General features: G+C 44.0%; 1 protein-coding gene across 1 annotated transcript in view; it reads right to left on the reverse strand.

Moving 5' to 3' along the window:
• Positions 1 to 21,528, reverse strand: part of IFT81 (intraflagellar transport 81) — a 328,264-nt gene that overhangs the window by 150,653 nt on the left and 156,083 nt on the right. Inside the window, exons 5-8 of the mRNA XM_082255594.1 lie at positions 19,820 to 19,909; positions 11,243 to 11,308; positions 10,819 to 10,929; positions 3,567 to 3,651 (exon numbers count right to left, since the gene is read on the reverse strand). Coding sequence (XP_082111720.1) covers positions 3,567 to 3,651; positions 10,819 to 10,929; positions 11,243 to 11,308; positions 19,820 to 19,909 — 352 coding nt within the window. The remainder of the gene's footprint in view (positions 1 to 3,566; positions 3,652 to 10,818; positions 10,930 to 11,242; positions 11,309 to 19,819; positions 19,910 to 21,528) is intronic.

Genomic DNA, 21,528 nt, shown 5'->3' on the forward strand with positions numbered 1-21,528 from the left:
CGTGGTCCTAAGTATTCAGACCCTTTGCTGTGACACTCATATATTTAACTCAGGTGCTTTCCATTTCTTCTGATCATCCTTGAGATGGTTCTACACCTTCATTTGAGTCCAGCTGTGTTTGATTATACTGATTGGACTTGATTAGGAAAGCCACACACCTGTCTATATAAGACCTTCCAGATCACAATGCATGTCAGAGCAAATGAGAATCATGAGGTCAAAAGGAACTGCCTGAAGAGCTCAGAGACAGAATTGTGGCAAGGCACAGATCTGGCCAAGGTTACAAAAAGATTTCTGCTGCACTTAAGGTTCCTAAGAGCACAGTGGCCTCCATAATCCTCAAATGGAAGACGTTTGGGACGACCAGAACCCTTCCTAGAGCTGGCCGTCCGGCCAAACTGAGCTATCGGGGGAGAAGAGCCTTGGTGAGAGAGGTAAAGAAGAACCCAAAGATCACTGTGGCTGAGCTCCAGAGATGCAGTCAGGAGATGGGAGAAAGTTGTAGAAAGTCAACCATCACTGCAGCCCTCCACCAGTCGGGGCTTTATGGCAGAGTGGCCCGACGGAAGCCTCTCCTCAGTGTAAGACACATGAAAGCCCGCATGGAGTTTGCTAAAAAACACCTGAAGGACTCCAAGATGGTGAGAAATAAGATTCTCTGGTCTGATGAGACCAAAATAGAACTTTTTGGCCTTAATTCTAAGCGGTATGTGTGGAGAAAACCAGGCACTGCTCATCACCTGTCCAATACAGTCCCAACAGTGAAGCATGGTGGTGGCAGCATCATGCTGTGGGGGTGTTTTTCAGCTGCAGGGACAGGACGACTGGTTGCAATCGAGGGAAAGATGAATGCGGCCAAGTACAGGGATATCCTGGACAAAAACCTTCTCCAGAGTGCTCTGGACCTCAGACTGGGCCGAAGGTTTACCTTCCAACAAGACAATGACCCTAAGCACACAGCTAAAATAACGAAGGAGTGGCTTCACAACAACTCCATGACTGTTCTTGAATGGCCCAGCCAGAGCCCTGACTTAAACCCAATTGAGCATCTCTGGAGAGACCTAAAAATGGCTGTCCACCAACGTTTACCATCCAACCTGACAGAACTGGAGAGGATCTGCAAGGAGGAATGGCAGAGGATCCCCAAATCCAGGTGTTAAAGACTTGTTGCATCTTTCCCAAAAAGACTCCTGGCTGTATTAGATCAAAAGGGGGCTTCTACTAAATACTGAGCAAAGGGTCTGAATACTTAGGACCATGTGATATTTCAGTTTTTCTTTTTTAATAAATCTGCAACAATGTCAACAATTCTGTGTTTTTCTGTCAGTATGGAGTGCTATGTGTACATTCATGAGGAAGAAGAATGAACCTAAATGATTTTAGCAAATGGCTGCAATATAACAAAGAGTGAAAAATTTAAGGGGGTCTGAATACTTTCCGTACTAACTGTATATATATATATAATGTATATACAGTCAGGTCCATAAATATTAGGACATCGACACAAGTCTAATCTTTTTGGCTCTATACACCATCACAATGGATTTGAAATGAAACAAACAAGATGTGTTGTGCTTTAACTGCAGACTTTCAGCTTTAATTTGAGGGTTTTTACATCCAAATCAGGTGAAAGGTGTAGGAATTACAACAGTTTGTATATGTGCCTCCTACTTTTTAAGGGACCAAAAGTAATGGGACAATTGGCTCCTCCATGGCCAGCTGTGTGTTATTCCCTCATTATCCCATTTACAAGAAGCAGATAAAAGGTCCAGAGTTCATTTCAAGTGTGCTATTTGCATTTGGAATCTGTTGCTGTCAACTCTCAATATGAGATCCAAAGAGCTGTCACTATCAGTGAAGCAAGCCATTATTAGGCTGAAAAAACAAAACAAACATATCAGAGAGATAGCAAAAACATTAGGTGTGGCTAAATCAACTGTATGGAACATCCTTAAAAAGAAAGAACGCACCGGTGAGCTCAGCAACACCAAGAGACCTGGAAGACCACGGAAAACAACTGTGGTGGATGACCGAAAAATTCTTTCCCTGGTGAAGAAAACACTTTTCACAACAGATCAAGAAAACTCTCCAGGAGGTAGGTGTATGTGTGTCAAAGTCAACAATCAAGAGAAGACTTCACCAGAGTGAATACAGAGGGTTCACCACAAGATGTAAACCATTGGTGAGCGTCAATAATCAGAAGGCCAGATTAGAGTTTTACAAATAACATCTAAAAAAGCCTTCACAGTTATGGAACAACATCCTATGGACAGATGAGACCAAGATCAACTTGTACTAGAGTGATGGGAAGAGAAGAGTATGGAGAAGAAAAGGAACTGCTCACGATCCAAAGCATACCACCTCATCAGTGAAGCATGGTGGTGTTAGTGTCATGGCGTGGGCATGTATGGCTGCCAATGGAATTGGTTCTCTTGTATTTATTGATGATGTGACTGCTGACAAAAGCAGCAGGATGAATTCTGAAGTGTTTCGGGCAATATTATCTGCTCATATTCTAGCCAAATGCTTCAGAACTCATTGGACGGCGCTTCACAGTGCAGATGGACAATGACCCGAAGCATACTGCGAAAGCAACCAAAGAGTTTTTTAAGGGAAAGAAGTAGAATGTTATGCAATGGCCAAGTCAATCACCTGACCTGAATCCGATTGAGCATGCATTTCACTTTCTGAAGACAATACTGAAGGGAAAATGCCCCAAGAACAAGCAGGACCTGAAGACAGTTGCAGTAGAGGCCTGGCAGAGCATCACCAGGGATGAAACCCAGCGTCTGGTGATGTCTATGCATTCCAGACTTCAGGCTGTAATTGACTGCAAAGGATTTGCAACCAAGTATTAAAAAGTGAAAGTTTGATTTATGATTATTAATCTGTCCCATTACTTTTGGTGGGAGGCACATATACAAACTGTTGTAATTCCTACACCGTTCACCTGATTTGGATGTACCATCAAATTAAAGCTGAAAGTCTGCAGTTAAAGCACATCTTGTTTGCTTCATTTCAAATACATTGGGATGGTGTATAGAGCCAAAAAGATTAGAATTGTGTCAATGTCCCAATATTTATGGACCTGACTGTATATATATATATATATATATATATATATACACATATATATACACACATCCATCTACATATTTCATATAGTGATATTGATATGTTCATAAGTAATACTACTGCACAGTGGGATCGCTTTACCAAAACTGGAGAGTGCAAAATCTGGCGCAGCCATTGGCTTTTAACTTCAGCTTGTTCAATTAATTATTGACAAAAAATACCTGGAAGCTGTATGGTTTCTATGCAGAGCTGCACTAGATTTTGCACCCTCCAGTTTTATTAAATCAACCACATTGATTGTAGTTTGTGCCAGTTTTATGTCATTGTTTTTCCTCTCTAGGCATGCTCTTTACTAGAAGTTAGAACTGCCTACAAATCTCACCAAAATGTAAAATAAAAAAAAAGAAAACTGGAGAGGAAATTAATCTTTTTTTTTTTTTACACATGTCTAACTACTGCAACTAAAGATAGCTACACAAATTTACATTTACCTTCAGGTTTTGCATCTGTCGCAGCATGTCGCATGTTTTTCAAATGAAGCTGTGCTCTTTGTAGTTTCTGTTCTGCATTAAAAAGCTTTGAAACAAAATAAAAGCCTTGTCAATTTACCTGCTGTGCATTAACAGATAGCAAAGAAAACACCAAAGTAACTCTACTCAACTGTCATTGCAATTAAACTTTTAATATAAAAGCCCCAAAGAAAATGCCAGATACTTTCTGTAAAAAAAAGAAAAAAAATGCTCATCATATCCCTATGCCATGGTCAGGTACATGGTAAAGATTTAAAAAGAAACACTTGTGCGGACTTCTTCCAAAGCAATAGCAGGCTCCGCTTTTTTTTTTCTTCTGTAAGGTGTGCTGTTAGTCAGTACGAAGCAAATCAGGGAGTGGAGACACACAAAATATATTGTCAAATACTTGTAGTATTGGTTGTTCTACTTCAAGAAGAGCATGCAAAATATTAGTTTTATTTAATCATTTCTAATCTTCATTTTAAAACAATACCCTGATCAAAACTGAAAATTTAGACATGATATGCAAACATGTAACACAACCTTCTTTAATCAGAGCTTCTGTTTTTTCATCCAGGCAAAGCTGTGGAGCACCGACCCCCTAATACTTTGTTTGTCCTGGTGATCTGTTCTGATTTGTAATAAAGGTATAGACCAAAAACAAAAATAAAGGGCCATAGAGAGGTCCCAAAAAAGCGGGACTATACCGGCATTTGAATGGTTGTAGGGATACAGACACAACACCATTATGTATAAAACATATTCATTTTATTACAAAAAGATTTATTTGCAATAAAGGGGAGAAATTCCTACACACACACATTGTAGGCTCTTTGCTGTCTCTCAAATACAGAATGTCTAATGTATAGAAATGGTAATATGTTCTTCACAGTCACCAATCAGATCAAACTTGACATGAATCTCTGGAACTAGGAGTGCATGCACACAAAAGGCCAATGTGGACAAGATCAATGTGAGACAGATCTCCATCTTTTTCTGATTGTGGGGGTCTGTTGTTTTTAAAGCGGTAGTAAAGTTCACTTTGTGATTTTTACCTACAGGTAAGAATATAATAAGGCTTACCTGTAGGTAAAATAAATATTTCCTAAACAGGCACAGGATGCAGCCAGTGACGTCACTGGCACATGTGCATGGTATGCCGGACCTTCGGGGCACCGTGCTGGAAACGAGGGCTCCTGCGTGCATGCACTGGAGTGAGATCATCGCAACTCCGGCCACTCACACAGCCGAGGTCCACGAACCCAGAAGGAAGAACAGGGGAAGATGGAAGCCCTGTCACCGGTGACAGCGTGCCGCTGGAGGGCTTCGTTTTAAGGTAAGTATTTCATTATGTGCTAGAATGCTCTTTTGCTAATATACCCCCTAGATTTTACCAGTCTTTAACAAGGCTTGAAAGAAATATCCTCTCTGCCATTGTCCTCTGCAGCAGGAGATGATGGCCGTCTTTTGTGTATGTGGTCTCCTCAAATTAAAAGCTAAATTCACCTTTTCAGGCAGAATTTACCTTTTGACATAAATAGAAGCCTTTTCTTATGTTTCTTTCAGCCCAAGCCATTGGAATGTACTTATCTCTCTTACCTAGTTCATGGCAGCTTTGAATCTGCACCCTTAAAAATGCATTATGAGCCCTGACTTTCTGTGGCATCATGTGACCATCCAGGAAACGTCATATCCCATGATGTACTGCCTTACTGCATCACAGAATAGGGTGTCTTTTACTACGCTGAACCACACCTCCCTCATTACTATACCATTTTATTTTTCATTTTCACCCACTTTCCTACTTTGTCCTTAACGGTGGCCAAACGTACAATCTGAGTGCACAATCTCCTTTGTATCTAACATCAACTATGTAGTGCAATGGCCTGCCTGGTTTGATACAATTAAATAGATTGTTCAGGTGGGTCCTCCTATTCCATAGTTTTCATAGATCTAAAGAAAATTGTACATAGATTGTACAATCAGATTACACAGAGTATGGCCACCTTGATACAAGTACATGAGAGGAAGACATTCAACTATCAAAGGGCTTGTAATCCAGTTCTAGCTTAGGGACAAGGAGGATATAAACACACTAATTTACTTTTCAGGCGCCATTCATACCTTGCATAGTGGGTGTGTTTTTCCCATTACCTTCAAGGGGAAACCCATTGTATTCAGTGGGCTGCCCTATGTGAGGCAAATGCGGCAAAGTAGCTCATGGGCATTTTGATGCGTTGCAGTTTGCATATTTATTACTGCACGTTTTTTTGCACAGGACAAAATGTGCATTTGCTTCTGCATTTTGGGTGCGTTTATCAAATAATGGCACCGAAAGAAAAACTAGTTCATTTTAGGTCTATAAAGGTAATCGACTCAAATAACTGCGCTAAGCAAAAAATATTGCTGCAACTTAACAGTGAGATATACACTTTGCCAGTGGTGTATTATAACACACTCAGCGTTGTTGACCATTTCTTTCTGGTAAACAGGTCATCTGTATGTTGGCGGACACATTTGAGGTGGTGGTTTTCAACCTGCACAGTCCAACTTGGAATTGAATGCTCTATGGTTGGACTTTTACTATATCACTATTGGACTAATACATTCTTTTTTTTGCTCAATTATCGCTATTTTGAGCGTTTGCTACACCGTTATTTATGTCACTTTTTTTTCCAAGTTTAGCGCAACTTATTTTTACATTTTATTATGTTGCTCAACATTGATAAAATGCCACCTTTACCCAGAAACTAACTCTTGGTTTAAATTTGACACTCTGACTGTACATTCCATATGCCCGTCTACTACAGATTATTTTATTCTGTATTCACTACAAATTTTTAACTGGTGCAAGCATAGTTCTGACTACCGAACTATTTATATTAATGGGTATCTATCAATCCTGAATTTTTACCTGTTTGTCATTATTCTATTATTACATCAAGGGAACACTACTAGACTTTGTGATTTGATATCGGAAGCAAGGATTTTGTCTTTTGTTAGACTAAAATTTAACTATAATCTTTCCTCTGAAGAGTCATCATGATATTTTCAGCAATAGACAATCTGACATTCCCAAGCCTTATATCAAAGATGTTCACTGATTGTTTTTTGTTTTTTTTTTTTTTTTTTCAGAAAGAAAAATATAATACAACTGAAGGCTGCAATAACAAGCCATGTCAAAGTAAACAACAGGAACATCACATATCAAGAGAGGAAGTAGTGTGAAGCAGTGCGGAAGTGGGTAATAGGGGAGGAGGGAATTATTAGGATGTTCACGAGCTGAGTGTGTGAAAAATAATCGTTAAACCTACACACAGGATCAATCCCAGAATTAGTCAGCTCAGACCACAGAGTGGTCTCAGGGTCAGTGAGAGGGGAAAACAGCGGCAGAGAACAGAAGCACCAAAAGAGGGAGAGGGATGGGGAGGGGGGTAGAGGTTCAGAAAGAGGGGTGAAAGAGGGTATGGAGAGCGAGAAACGCGGACCAGACCAGCAATGCATAGTGAGAGCCGGCCCACCGCATTCCCCATCAATCCATCTACAAAGGATGCTCACAATTAAAACACTTAGCCTGTCAGTAGCCTATCCATAACCAGTTGAGGCGGTGCCAATGTCGGATCATCGAGCCACGGCTGCCACAATGCCGCAAACTTCCGATGCACCCTGCGGTGCTGGTATGTCAGTTTTTCTCGTACTAGAGAAGTGTTAACCTGAGCGATCCACTGTCCCGCGCCAGGAACCCTGGGGGATATCCAGTATCTAGCAATGAGCTTTCGTGCAATGTAGAGCAATCGCAAGACAGCCACATGTGCATTTGGAGACAAAGTTTCCACTTCCAGGGCTCCAAGCAGGCAGACCAGCGGATCCCTCATTAATTGAAAGTTATACACTCTAGAGATGGTATCAATCACCGTTGACCAATAGCGAAAAAGTTTCGGGGATCTCCACATCATATGAATTAATGTGCCCTGGTCTCTATCACATTTCGGACAAAGCGGGGAGGACCTATGACCCCATCGGAACAACTGCACCGGTGTCCTATAGGCTCTATGGAACAGCATTAGATGCGACACCTTGTGAGATGCAGACACCGACACCAAAGGAATTGAAGAGAGACACAGGTCCCATGTCTCACCATCAATAGGGCCAATGTCCCCCTCCCACCCTGCCCGAGCCGGCAGAGAGGCCGGATCCTGCAGGGACCCTAACAATATGGCATACACATTGGAGATCATACCCTTCCTGTCCGAGACCTGAAAGACATCCCCGAGCAATCGGTGAGTAGCCGACTGCAAGCAGGAGGACTGTGCCTGGGCCGATACAGCATGTCTCAATTGTAGGTATCTGAAGAAGAAACTCCTGGGGAGACCAAATTCCGTCTGCAGCTCTTGGAAGGACTTCAATATGCCGTTATTAAACAGCTGTATCATAAAGCAAATACCAAACCGTTCCCAGAACTCAACACCCTCCATTTTGAGCAGTTCCCTGTAGTTCCGGTTGCGCCAGATCGGGGTCCTACTAAGGAATCCCCGGATCTGAAGCATCTCCTTGACACAACGCCAGACCATCCGGAGCAGGTTAATCGTCGGAAGACCCGACTGCACAGAGGCAAATCCCGCCTCCAGATGAACCAGCACCGGGTGTGGGGAGTCCGGAGGCATCAAAACAGAGCCAATAGGATCCATTGGGTCTAGGACACCCCAACCCCCCATATGCTGAACCTGGGAGGCTAGAAAGTAAATCCTAGGGTCTGGGACCGCCAGGCCTCCAAAGTCCTTCCCCAACTGCAATGTAGATAGTTTAATTCTAGCCACCTTCTTACGCCAAATAAGGTCCCGGAACTGCGATTCTATCCTATGAAACCATCTCCTAGGGATCCACACCAGGGAGTTATGAAGGACATACAGGAGCTGCGGAGACCAGACCATCTTAATTAAGTTGACACGCCCTGCAACGGACAATGGTAGTTTGCACCAGCTCGAGCATTTAGAACGAAATTTCTGCAGAAGAGGCACTAAGTTCAGAGTCAGGTATGTAGACGGATCAGGGGATACAATAATTCCCAGGTATTTAAATGAGTCCACCACCCTTACCGAAGAGGCGCATTCAGGGAGGGGCGCAGGCAGCGGCTCCAGCGGCATGAGGACCGATTTGTCCCAGTTGATGGAGAAACCCGATAGGGACCCAAAGGAATCTATTAGGGACATAACAGCTTGCAGGGACCCCTGGATGTCGCCTAGATATAGCAAGGTGTCATCCGCATACAGCGAGATTACATCCATACGTGGGCCCCTCCGAAACCCCACTATCCCCGGGGAGGAGCGAATCCGCGCCGCTAAGGGCTCCAATGCCATAGCAAACAACAGTGGGGAAAGAGGGCATCCCTGCCTAGTACCCCTATGGAGGCTGAAAGCCTCAGACAGATCCCCATTGATTCTCAACCTAGCTGTCGGATTTGCATAGAGCACCTATGTTCACTGATTGTTAAACCTAATGAAGTTTTTATATGCCAACACAAAATGACAAGGTAGTGCTATGCTTTCATAGTACCAAAAATATAAATTCAGTTTAAAAGAAAAGTTCACCTTTTGGGAAAAAATATTAAATGCACATATTCTTCAGGAAAAAAAGTGCATTTATTATTTGTTCCCTCAGGAGCCTGGAAAGCATTGCATCCCTGATCAGTGGATCAGGGGTGCAATGCCAGACTCCTGCAGACAAGCCCTGCAGCTTTCAGCCCATACCTTCATACAGGCTGACTGCTTACAAGCTGCAGGGCTTATGAATGAACTACGAGGCGACTCCTCAGTGACTCCGCAGTCCATGCAGCACTACAAGCCATTGCAAATACTGATGCTAGTTGTAGTTTGTGCATTTGCAGAAAACTGTGAACGAATGACGTGGTCATGTAGGCGAAGCCCCACACGGCCATGTACGTTTTAAATAATTACAGGGGGCACTGGGAAAAGATCCTTGCTCGATGTCACGGGGGGAGGCTGCAGCTGCTGTAACGTATTACATGATCCACCCTAAATACAGGTAGAACATGTAACATGTTCCAAAAGGTGAGCTTATCCTTTAGGTTCTGTTGTAAATGGTTCAGTGACATATATACAGTAGCAATGCTCGCTAGTCCAAATATTGTGGACTATCGTATTCCACATATTTCGTTTCTAACTGCACCCCAGCATTGGCTTTACCCTTTATTTGATTCATTTTCTTCTTAAAAGGTCTCTAAAGTTGCATGTAAACTCTGCTTCCATGACTGCTCAGCAGCAAAAAAGGTTAAAGCTTCCAAATGACTCACAGCCAATGTTTCTATTCCTACACTTCAACACAGACTCAACAAAGTATAAATGAATGAATAACATACTTCTTGCTTTGAGGGTAGCATTCTATTGTTTAGAAAATCTGGGCCCTCTTCATGACTAATAAGCCTACCTTCTGTGATTCTCAAAAAAAGCTATAGATATCTAAAAATGCATTCAACTTTTATCTGCATTCATTTGTTTAGTTCATACTGTTTGTAAAGCAAGCCATATATTCTGCAATTTTCTTTCTTTCAACCAGGATGACCTAATGGTTTCAGCAGTTTCAAGTAAGGTCGCTCTGGTACCTTTTTGCTAACTGAGACTTAAGCTGTCATGCTGACAAGTCCCAGCAGAAGCGTGCTTGGGAGAGTACATAGATAGTAGATGATCTGCTAAAATATATAAATGCTGTAGAGGCTTAAATGACATCTCGCAGGATGTTTATAAAACATAGCAGGTCAAGTAATTAACACTGGACCAGAGCTATTTGAAATGAAATGTAACTGCTTGCACATTTAAGCGTACACCTTTCTAGGCTATGAAATTATTTTTACTTGAGCAGAAAGTAATTACAGAATGTCCTTCTAGCCTTCTAAAATGGCATTCATGCAACAAATTATTCCAAGTGCTGCGGTTATTACTGAGATTTTATATAATTTCAGTTGAATGTATACATTTGTAATGAAGGATTTGGCAGATCAAACCTGCTGCAATAGAGTTAGAGCGCTGGCTTTAATTATACTTAGAAAGAGATGGTGATGTTTGCTTCAACTACAAATTTGATTTTATATTTCCTTCAAATGAGGTAGACAAACTGCAGTTTTACAAAGGTCAAACTGTAAAGTTGTTATATTATTTTTCTGTTTACAGACTTTGACATGCTTATAGATAGTAAAAAGAGAATGGAGGAAACATACCTGATTTCTTTGTTCCTGCTTCTGTTGAGCCAGAGACTCTTCCCTCTCTTTTTCTACTCGCAATTGACTTGCCATCTCAAGCATCCGCCGATGATTCTGAACTGTCTCCACCTGCAACAAGTGATAGTGTAGTTCAAGTTATTCAAGTTACTGTCACATCCTACAGAAAATAAGTAGACAGTGTTATGTGTAACTGTGTCTTAGCATTTCCTCTTCGTATCCATTTCTCCCAGCAGCTGACAGAGAGATATTGGATTCAAGATGTCTAAAAGCTTTGGCCTTCGGCCTAAGGAGATTCCCTTTCCGTCACTTGCATTTTCAGCTACCTTATTACAAGTGCAACATGCTGTTCTTAATCCTTGTTTGCATTCCCTCAGCCAACAGCTTTGACATTGAAATGTTACAGTATCAGATTCCTCCTTACCCTTTTTTTAAGGCGCTCAACTCTCTTCATCAGCTGATCCTTTTCCTCTTCCATAGCTATGATGTCCTAAGAATTGGATGAGCTTTAATTATTGGGAATGTTTTGACAAATTGCTAATTAATTAAAAAATACATATGTAAAATGTTGACATTGCAAAAAGATGAAGTATGATAGGCTACTTTAAATGCTTTGAAAATCTGAAAAAATTGCATTGAGATTTTTGGGATTATTAACATTTTTAGTATTACAATAAAAGTTTTTAAAACTATTATAACTCCATTTGTGATTAGTCAAACATATAACTAACTGTAAACTTTACAGTGAAACAGGATTTTAGACTTACCTGTAAATTCCTTTCCTGGGAGTACAGAACAGGACACAGGCATAGTCTCAGGGCTCATGCACACTGCAGCTCAAAAAAAAAATAAGCTGCTTTTACAGACATTTGAGATTTTATTTCTCTGCCTAAAACACAACTTGCCTGTATGCTGTTATCTTCAGGTGATTGGACATCGGCAAATTGTACTGAAATCCATCTAACTATCAATTAGTTTCACTACATCCAGCCTGCTTTTGCATTCGAATGCTGCCGACAGCTATAAAATTCAGTGGCAGAGGGAGTCAGTGTTGATGGAGGACCCTGGTTGAAGAAAAGAACCATAATGTATGGCCTGCCTAACTCATCAGTACAGACCTGAACAGCCACCCGGTAAAAATTTGAAGACTGTGAGCAGAGGCCCAGGTGTCGGCCTTGCAAATCTGTAAAACAGTTGTCTAAAGCCTGGAACACACTATGAGTTTTTTTCTGTTCAACCCAGCGGGTTGAACAAAAAAAAACCATCAGCTCCGGTTAGAATCGCTGTACTAACGATCAGATGTTAGTACAGCGATCTTGGCTGAGCTGTTGTGTTCTGACAGGGGGACGGCCCCCCAACTAGAACACTTCGATCAGCGCTCTCTGCAATTGGCAGTCGAATTGCCATTCGACTGCTGGTTTTCCAGGCTTCTGTTGGACCAGCTGACTTATACACGGACCGAATGTCGGCCAGTTTTTAATGAACCAGCCGATGTCGCTCAGCATTCTACCCATGTGTACGGGGCCTAAAGCTGTAAAACCAAAGAGGCACCTGCAGATCTGGTTGAATGTACTGTAATGAGGAAGGGCGGAACATTATCCTGCAAAAAATAGTCTAGAATAATGATCTTCCTAATCCACTGAACAATGGTGGAACAGGAAGCAGGAAATTCCCCACAAGAACTCTCCAGAAGAACAAAGATAATCCGATTGCCTAAAGCCGGCCATAGATAGATCAAATCTGTCCATCTATGGGCAGGCTAGTTGTACCTAAGTCGATCCATCGATTGACTTGGGTACAACCAGCCTGTCAGATTTTTTAAATGGGATTATTGTTTCCAGCTATAACATTGTGTTTTGCCAGCTGGGAAGGCTCCCTGAAAGCAGAAAAATTGATTTTTGTAAAATCTTACCGTAAAATCCTTTTCTCTTAAGCTCATTGACAGACGTAGTCCTCGTTGATTAATAACAACTCGGGTTATGCTGCCCTCTACAGGAGTAGGACTAGACAGGAAAGAAAACGTTCTGGCCACACCCTAGGGGCAGTCCCAGAGGGTATATCCTCTCACTTCCTGCTACAGCAAATCAGTTATGTCACAAAGCAGTGTTTAGAGAATTTAACCCAACCCAACTCAAAACAGAGGGGCGGGTACTACGTCTGTCAATGAGCTTAAGAGAAAAGGATTTTACGGTAAGATTTTACAAAAATCCATTTTTCTCTGTCGCTCATTGACAGACGTAGTCCTCGTTGATTAATAACAACTCGGGACGTCCCAAAGCATCAAGGACTCATCGAGCAAAAAGATGAGACCTAAGTGAAACACCCAACAAACCCTTGAGGTAGACCAACAGTCTCCTCAGATTGTGGCCTGCAGAACCTTGTGGCCAAAAGAGGCATCCGCCGATGCCATCACATCAACTTTATAAAATGTTGTAAAGGTATGAACCGACGATAAAGTCATCGCCTCGAAAACCTGGATCGCTGACGCCTGATGGCGGAAGACCCAGGAGACACTAGGCGCCCGAGTAGAGTGCGCCTTAACAGGGAACGGAGGCTTCCGACCCTTAATAGAATAAGCCTGTACCACCGTCTGACTGATCCATCTAGATATGGTCGCGGCAGACACAGGCAACCCCCTTCAAGGGCTATCCGTGATCACAAAAAGTGAGTCCGTCTTACGAAAACAAGTTCGTAGTAGTCAAGTGTATCCTTCTGAACCCCATCCAAGGAGTGTAATGCAACTCCCAAGGATGGCTAGTCTTAGGACACGGGGAAGGTAACACAATATTTTTATTCAGATGAAAACTCTGAAAACCACTTTAGGAAGGAAGGATGGATTCGGAAGAAGAACCACCTTATCCCTATGAACCACCAGAAATGGGGAACGACAAGATAATGCGGCCAGTTCTGACACCCTGCGTGCAGAAGTAATGGCCACCAAGAAGGCCACCCTCTGGGATAATGTAAGCAAGGGAATCTCCCTAATATCTTCAAAGAGAAGTTTCTGAAGAACTGACAACACTAAATTAAGATCCCAGGCGGTAAGGGTGCACGCACTGGCGGAGCCAGATGTCGCACCCCTTGGATGAAATTCCGCACCAAGGAATGATTAGCCAAAGGTTTCTGAAAGAAGATTGCTAACGCTGAAACCTGACCCTTGATAGTGCTCAAGGACAATTTCTGCTCAACCCCTTGCTGCAGAAAGACCAAGATTCGGATCACCGAATAGGTATGTGGGGGAAATCCAAGAGATTCACACCACGCAAATATAAGACTTCCATGTGCTGGAAGTCGCTTTCCTTGCTTTAACTAGAGGTAGGAATAACTGAAGCTGACACTCCCTTGTCCTTCAGTACCTGGGTCTCAATGGCCAGGCCATTAAGCCAGCGATTGTAAAGCAAGATGGAAGATCGGTCCCTGAGACCGCAAATCCTCCCTGAGAGGAAGTCTCCAAGGAGCGTCCGCGACTAGCCTCACCAAGTCGGCGTACCAGGCTCAACGAGGTCAGTCCGGAATTTCCAGAATAACTGGAATTCCCTCCACCTCTATCCTGCGAAGAAGTTCCCGCAGTCGATTGGATCCAAATCGGGCTGCTCTAGAGCTGCTCGGTCCAGTAAATCAGACAAAATCTGATCGCTCTCAGTTCCGATACCCTATTGGTAACCTGGATACTATCGGAAGGAATGACTTCCCCTGGTTGAGCATCAGAGGCTCCCTGGTCCGCTTGCCCAACTGGATCCGATTGTCCAGGAAATCGGAATTCTGATTCCATAAGAAAAGAATCTCTTTCAGGAGAATTCGGGTATGAGACTGGGTATACGGTACTGCCTCTAAGAAGGCCACCATCCGTCCCAGCCAATTGACGGACAGCAACATCCGAATCGTTGACTGAACCTTCTGGAGTTTCTCCGCAAGGAGAAAACCTCTTGCCCAGGATGTATCCAACCTTAGGCCCAGATAGTTCAGTCTCCTGGTGGGAACCAGGGATGTGGGAAAGCGAAGAAAAACGCTGATGTCCTGCGATGATGGGGATATAAAGATAGGCATCCTAAATGTCTATGGACGCCAGGAATCCCCCTGATGCAGGGAGGCCACCACTGTTCGGATGGACTCTATTTTTCCCCAAGTCCAGAAATTGGACGCACCTTGCCCTCTTTCCTGGGCATTGTGAACAGGTTCGAATAGAACCCCTGAAACCGTTAAATGTTAGCAGTGAAGAATCGCACCGGTGGAAGTGATCGAAACTCGATCCTGTATCCTGACCGTATGACCTCGCGAACCCCTTAGTCTGGGGTTCCGGCAAGCCATGGATCCGGAAACCGGTGAAGACGTCCCCCCACTCCAGAGATGGGTAGGGGCGCATCAGGCTGTATTTTTCAGGCTTGGCTGAGCCGGACTTTTTGTTTAGCCGACCAGCGCCCTTTGAAACCCTCTGAAGGGGCTTTGGAGGGTTTCGCCTTATCGCCCGCCCTCGCGGAACGAACAACTCCTTATGAGCAGAAAGGGAAGGTCCTCGTTGGCTACGAGGTCCTCTTTAACCTAACAGTCTGTGGCAAGACAGCAGGTGGTACCGTCTATCCTTTAAAGAGGGATTCCTCAAACGGATAACGCCTAGCCATGCGTTAGGAAATAACAGGGGTTCGTTTCAAAACGACCCCATTTGGGTAAAGGAAAATCCTTCGCCCCTTTTGGTAGGCTGACAAGTACCAAAAAGGAATTTCAGTCTCAGCTACCTCTGCCGGTATAACCTCAAGACCAAAGGTTTCCCGGACGGACACAACTAGTGCATCCACCACTCTTGTGCTATGGCGGAGGCAGAAACGTTCTCCTCACTGCTGAGGAGACATTACCTGAGACAACAGCCCCATAAGAGGGACCTGCAGCTGCATTGACCAGCTCCGAATCCGTATCTGAAGTATCAGATAAACAATAGGGGTAGGCGGGGGTCACTTCTTGACCCCCGTCCCTGACAGGCCACCTCCTCCCGGGATACCAAAGACTCCAAAACTGCCGATAATGCATTAAAAATAAGTGGGGTACTGGAGGGTCCTGTGGCCACCTTGAGGGGATCAGGTGGGGATACCTATGCGGCCGGGTCAATGATTATACAAGACACTTGCCAGCGACAAAAAATGACAAAGTAAAAAACTTTTTTTTTTTTTTTTTTGTGTCCCCCAGTCGCAACAGCGCCCCTCAGTGTTACCAGCCTTTTTGGACCCCACAGAGAGAGAGAGAGAGACCCCAAGGCTCATCCCTGATGCACAGAAGTTTTCATCAGCTTGCTCAGTGCTGTCTTGTTACAGACAGGAAGTCTTTGGCCCTATTTCCTGGGTAAAGGAGGCAGCTCCGTCCCTTAACACGCCTACCGGCGCCTCCCCCTGGCTCCATGAGGTGTTTGGTCACCTCAAACATGGCCGCCCCCATGTTGGAGACACGAGGCTACGCCAATATGGCAGCCTCGTGTGCTCTGCAAGAAAATGGCAGCGGCCTGTTAGGATAGCGGCGGCTTAGCAGCGGCCTGCGGGATGCTGTATACGGCCTAGCGGCCTGTGGGAGTGCATCGGCCCCCCAAACTTCACCCTGGATGGTGATCAGCCTGGATGGCAGTACCGGACTCTGGTGGGCCGCATGCGGTCCGTGCCTGCCCTTGCTGGAGGAATGCGATCTGGACTGCAGTTATACATGCATAGACATCGCCCTGTGAACACCTCTGACAGGTAGGATACCTTATGCTACCACAGTAATATTCTAGTACTGCCACTGACTTCAGTCATCTTTACAGTTTTGAAATGACATTAGATTGTCAGCTCCCAAACCAAGCCTCCTGGTTACTTGTTCACAAAAATCACACTCAAATAGGGGGATCTGTGACACGTTATAGGATAGAGGGGAGACCCATCCTTACCATTTCAGAGAGGGGCCCGCGTTCACCACAAAACCCGTCAGGGGGAAAAGGGGGAACATACTACTCACCATACCGGAACCAGGCGGGCGCCAACTCCTGACAGTACCCCTCTCCACCGGGGTGGGAGGGCTGTCGACCAATACGGACGCCGTGACTCATGGTCATTGGCGTTTCAGCGAGACGTTTAACTTGCAGGGTCAGTCCCCGTCCAGTGGGACTATGTCGCGGCCGACCCAGCGCGGAGCTATGGCCTGCACGCGCTTGTAGGCTGAACTGGGGTGACCACTGGATCTCAACATCCAGCCCGTCGCCCAGTTCCAGCTTTCTTGCTTGAAGATCTCACAGGAACACTGGAGAAAAAAAGCTGTCTAAAAATCTTCTAAGAAAAAAATCCTGCCAGGACCGAAGATCCCAGCAAGGTATCTAGGTCCTTACTCCTAACTAGACAGAAAAAAACTGATTTGCTGTAGCAGGAAGTGAGAGGATATACCCTCTGGGACTGCCCCTAGGGTGTGGCCAGAACGTTTTCTTTCCTGTCTAGTCCTACTCCTGTAGAGGGCAGCATAACCCGAGTTGTTATTAATCAACGAGGACTACGTCTGTCAATGAGCGACAGAGAAAAGAATAGTGCTGCGGGAGGGATTCCCAGAGCGACACTGCTTGTGTTGATGGGGGAATTTAATGGTTTTCTTTCCTTCCACCCATGGTGAAAGGAAAAAAAACTGAAATATCTATGGCTTGCCTTGGGAAGCCATTACAGAGATAAAATCTTGTGCTGCATGGACCATGCCCAAATATTGGAAAGAAATCTTTTTGGGGCATTTTTAGAGCCAGACAAAAAACAGCAGGACAATGTGCTGGTGAAGGGGGAGGTAAGGGATAACCATAGGCAAAAAAGGAGGCCTTAGGTACCAAAACAACTATATCCTTGAGTAACACCAGAACATGTTTGTTATACAAGAAGGCTGCCAATTATTTAATTGACCCAGCAGGGGAGATTACAACAAGAAAAACAATCAAGCGGCTAATGTTAGTCAAGGGAATATCCATGATAGATTTAAAGGAAGGCCCCTGGAGTGTCCAAAGGACAAGGCTGAGATTCCTCGGTGTCACCAGAGAGTATTTGAGTGGAGCTATGTGATCAACTTCCTGCACAAATGCCTAGAATGGAACTTTCTCTGTTGGCATCAAGCAAAGGGAGCTTCCCAGGTGTGATGGTAGACCTGGCAAGAAGTGGATTGTTCTTGCTGGGATGGATGTTTATGATGAGGATGGTAGATGGAGAAGAACTGGCCCCACATTGTCATTAGAGCATCCACAGTGAAGGCCAGAGAAACCCTGGACCTGAAAACAAACTTGAACACTAGGAGATCCACATATGGCATCCCCAAGGGGGGTGGGCACAGTGGTCAGGGCCAGAACCTGCTGTAGCATCCAAGACAGAATCAAGTCTTCTTGAACTGTGAGGCTTTTGGTGCCTCCTTGGCAGTTAATGTAGTCCACAAATGTGTCAGTACCCTCATTGGAAGCCCCTAAAGCTGAGGAGACCAACACTAAAGGGATAGATACATGGCCTTCAGTTCCAGAATGTTAATGGGTATTTTGGATTCCTTTTCCAACCAGTTTTCCTGAAACGTCAATTTTACAAGGACTCCTATCCCCAGCCAGACAGGTTAGCATCTGTTGTGAGTATCTTCCAAGTCATTGGAAGAATTTAATTTCCTAACTCTGCCAGGTTGGAAATTCACAACACCATGGAGAGTCTGGTTCTGGGACAAGGACACATGGGGCAGACCAGAGATGAGGAGTCCCAGGCAGCCAGGATGAGGAGCTGAAGTGGTCTAGGGTAAAAGTGGGCATGGCCTCAAAAGATGCTACCATCAGCCACTGTATCCTAATGCAAAAGTGAATTGAGAGAAACCTCCAGGACTGAAGAGTCTGTACTTAAAAGTGGGTAGAAAGAACATCCTGTTTCATGTCCAAAACTAAAGCCAGGTTTTTCAGGCAGTGAATCTGATCCAATGCAGACTTTTGAAAGCAAAGGATTTACCCAAAGCTTTGCAGTGTTTGCACTACCCATTGAAAAATAACACCAACTGCCTGGACGGACAAACGCTTTACCAGCTGGTCATTCTGAATGTGGACACCCAAAAGAAAAACAAGCCAGGACTTTCATGAGGACCCAAGGAGCTGTGAACAGATCAAGGAGAAGACCAATACACTGATAGGTGCCCAGATGTCTACAGAATCCAGGAGATCCCTGAGATGTAGGAAGACAATGATCAACTTGGCTGATTACATGCAAAACTTTTGTACCTGAAGGAAAACGTGTACAGACTTCAGTTCCAGGATGGGACAAATGCTGCCCTTGGCCTCGGGAATCACAAACAAGTTAGAGCAGAAACCCAGAAACCGCTTCTCCGTGGGTACAGGGACAATGACCGCCATAGCAAGCAGTTTTTCTCGCATAGCCTGAAGATGCCCCAGGCTTTGCAGGAAGAGGACAGATTGGAGAGCGGGGAGTGCAATGGGACAGAAGGTGGATAATTAAACTTCAGCCTGTACTGTCAGGAGATGACTTTCTGGACCCACAAGTGGGGGTGCCCCATCACAGTTAGGCGGGCTTAGAGGTGGACTTGGAGTGAACCTGGCCCTGGACTAGGACTTGGAGGTCTGGAAGGGATGAAAGGATTTCTTCCCAAATCTGAAAAAAATAAAAATAAATTACAGTTGCCCTTCGTATAGGTGCAGCTGTGGAGTGAGGAATGCCCCCATAGAAGATTATTGTCCACTTTTACAGGTAACTGCCTCCTGGCTGACTTGGCCACTTGCGTTCAGGAGAGCATCCAAACACACCTGAGAGCATTCCTATTTGCCAGTGTCCAATCACGTGAAGGTACCAACATATGACCCAGTCATCTAAGACTATGCCTGTGTCCTGTACAACTGAGAACAAGGTTTCTGGTTGTAGACAGAGACAACTGTAACTTGAGTCAGGTGATGTCCTAATGTCTACCGGGGACGCTGTGAGCCAAGACTCGTCCAGAGAAAGACACAACAAAAAATGGTTTTATATATGCATAATACAGACATTACCCGTCTAATCTCTGAAGTGGAGAAGCCAGATGATTTAAGCTGCTCACACTCTTTATGGAGGGTTTTGAAGTTTTCCATGAGTTCTTCATACTACAAAGGAAACACACATTGTTTATAATAGACTGAACCACAAAAAACATTCTTTAAAAGCAACAGATTCAACTGGTAGTGACAGCAGTAAACCACGCAGGTGACAGGGACACTTAGCAATATTCCAAGCAGGTTTGTCCTGCTACTTTTATTCAGTAAGGCAGTACACAAATACAGTTTGTGTACCTTTCTAAAATGTCTTTTCTCTGAGCCTCAGGTGCCCGATTTTAAGGTTTTAACTTTACTTTAATGTAAGGCTGTGTAAATTAGATCAATTCGGCCAGGTAAGCAGCAGACAGGGTCTTTAAAATGCTAACCTTGCTCATATCTTTTCATCTTTTGCTGGAGATACTTCAGGCACACTTTCTGCTTAGAGAGCCTCCTAATCCTTCCAGGTTTTTATTAGGTTAACATGTTACATTTGTAGGTCCTTTTTTGGGCTGGAAAACCTGGTATCACTGTTTTTTTTTCCACTGACATCACTGATTTTTTTCTCCGATCTCATAGGGACCCTGACATTTTGCCAGAAATGTACTCTCTACAGTGGGCACCACAAACTAAGGCTCCATCTCCTGAAAGAGCAGTTATAAACTCTGGTCTGGGCATCTTCTGCTTGCAGCCTTATGCTCTGGCATAATTGCTGCTGTCCTATATCTGAGCAACATGTGGCCACTCGCTCCGATGTTTCGTGGGCTATTATTAGGACTCCCAGGAACATCTACAGTACAAATTTTCAAACTAGGAAAAACCCTGTAGAGGACTATGGCAATTCCCTTATTGAAAAATTAGGAATAGTAACAGGAAGTCATGGTCTTTTCTTTCCTTAAAAACCACTTATTTTAGTATAGCTTTCAGATTTCTTTTGAACCGTTTCACTAGTCCAGGGGTCTCCAAACTACGGCCCTCCAGCTGTTGAGGAACTACATGTCCCATGAGGCATTGTAAAACTCTGACATTCACAGACTTGACTAGGCATGATAGGAATTGTAGTTCCTGAACAACTGGAGGGCCATAGTTTGGAGACCCCTGCACTAGTCCATCAATTTGGGGCTGAAGCACTAGGATGCAAGGTAAGTAATTTTCAGAAAGCAACACAACTATTCAGTTACTTTTGGCAAAAAAGGTTTATTGACCTGTCAAAATATGCCTAGGAATAATTGTTTCTGACTGAGACTGCTACTGGATATAGAGTACCAAATTCAAGGACTACCAGTATATGCTGGTGCATTCTGGTGGACTTTGCATTAATCAGACCAGCACATCTGTAGCAACCTTTCAAAGGGGACCTAAGTTATAGCCAAAAATACTGGCAGACTTTGAAAATGTGAATAGAGTGCAATCATTTGTCAGTCATAGCAAGATTTACAATTCTCCTGAAGAGGATACCCAGAACACGCCAAGCAGGTTTGGCCTGCACTTTTATTCAGCAAGGCAGTAAAAAAAAAACATAATTCAATGCAAATATGCTTTGTACAAGTCCATAACATAAAACAAAGCATCTGCTTATGCAAACCACTAACTAAACTTATGTCAGTTTGTAACTATCAGGGCACCATAAAACAAGCATGTAGCCCATGTACCCTTAGTGTTTTGCCAGCAGTCAGACTTTTAATCAAGCA

Source organism: Pelophylax lessonae (genome assembly GCF_965119305.1).
Source record: "Pelophylax lessonae genome assembly, chromosome: 1".
NCBI lineage: Eukaryota > Metazoa > Chordata > Amphibia > Anura > Ranidae > Pelophylax > Pelophylax lessonae.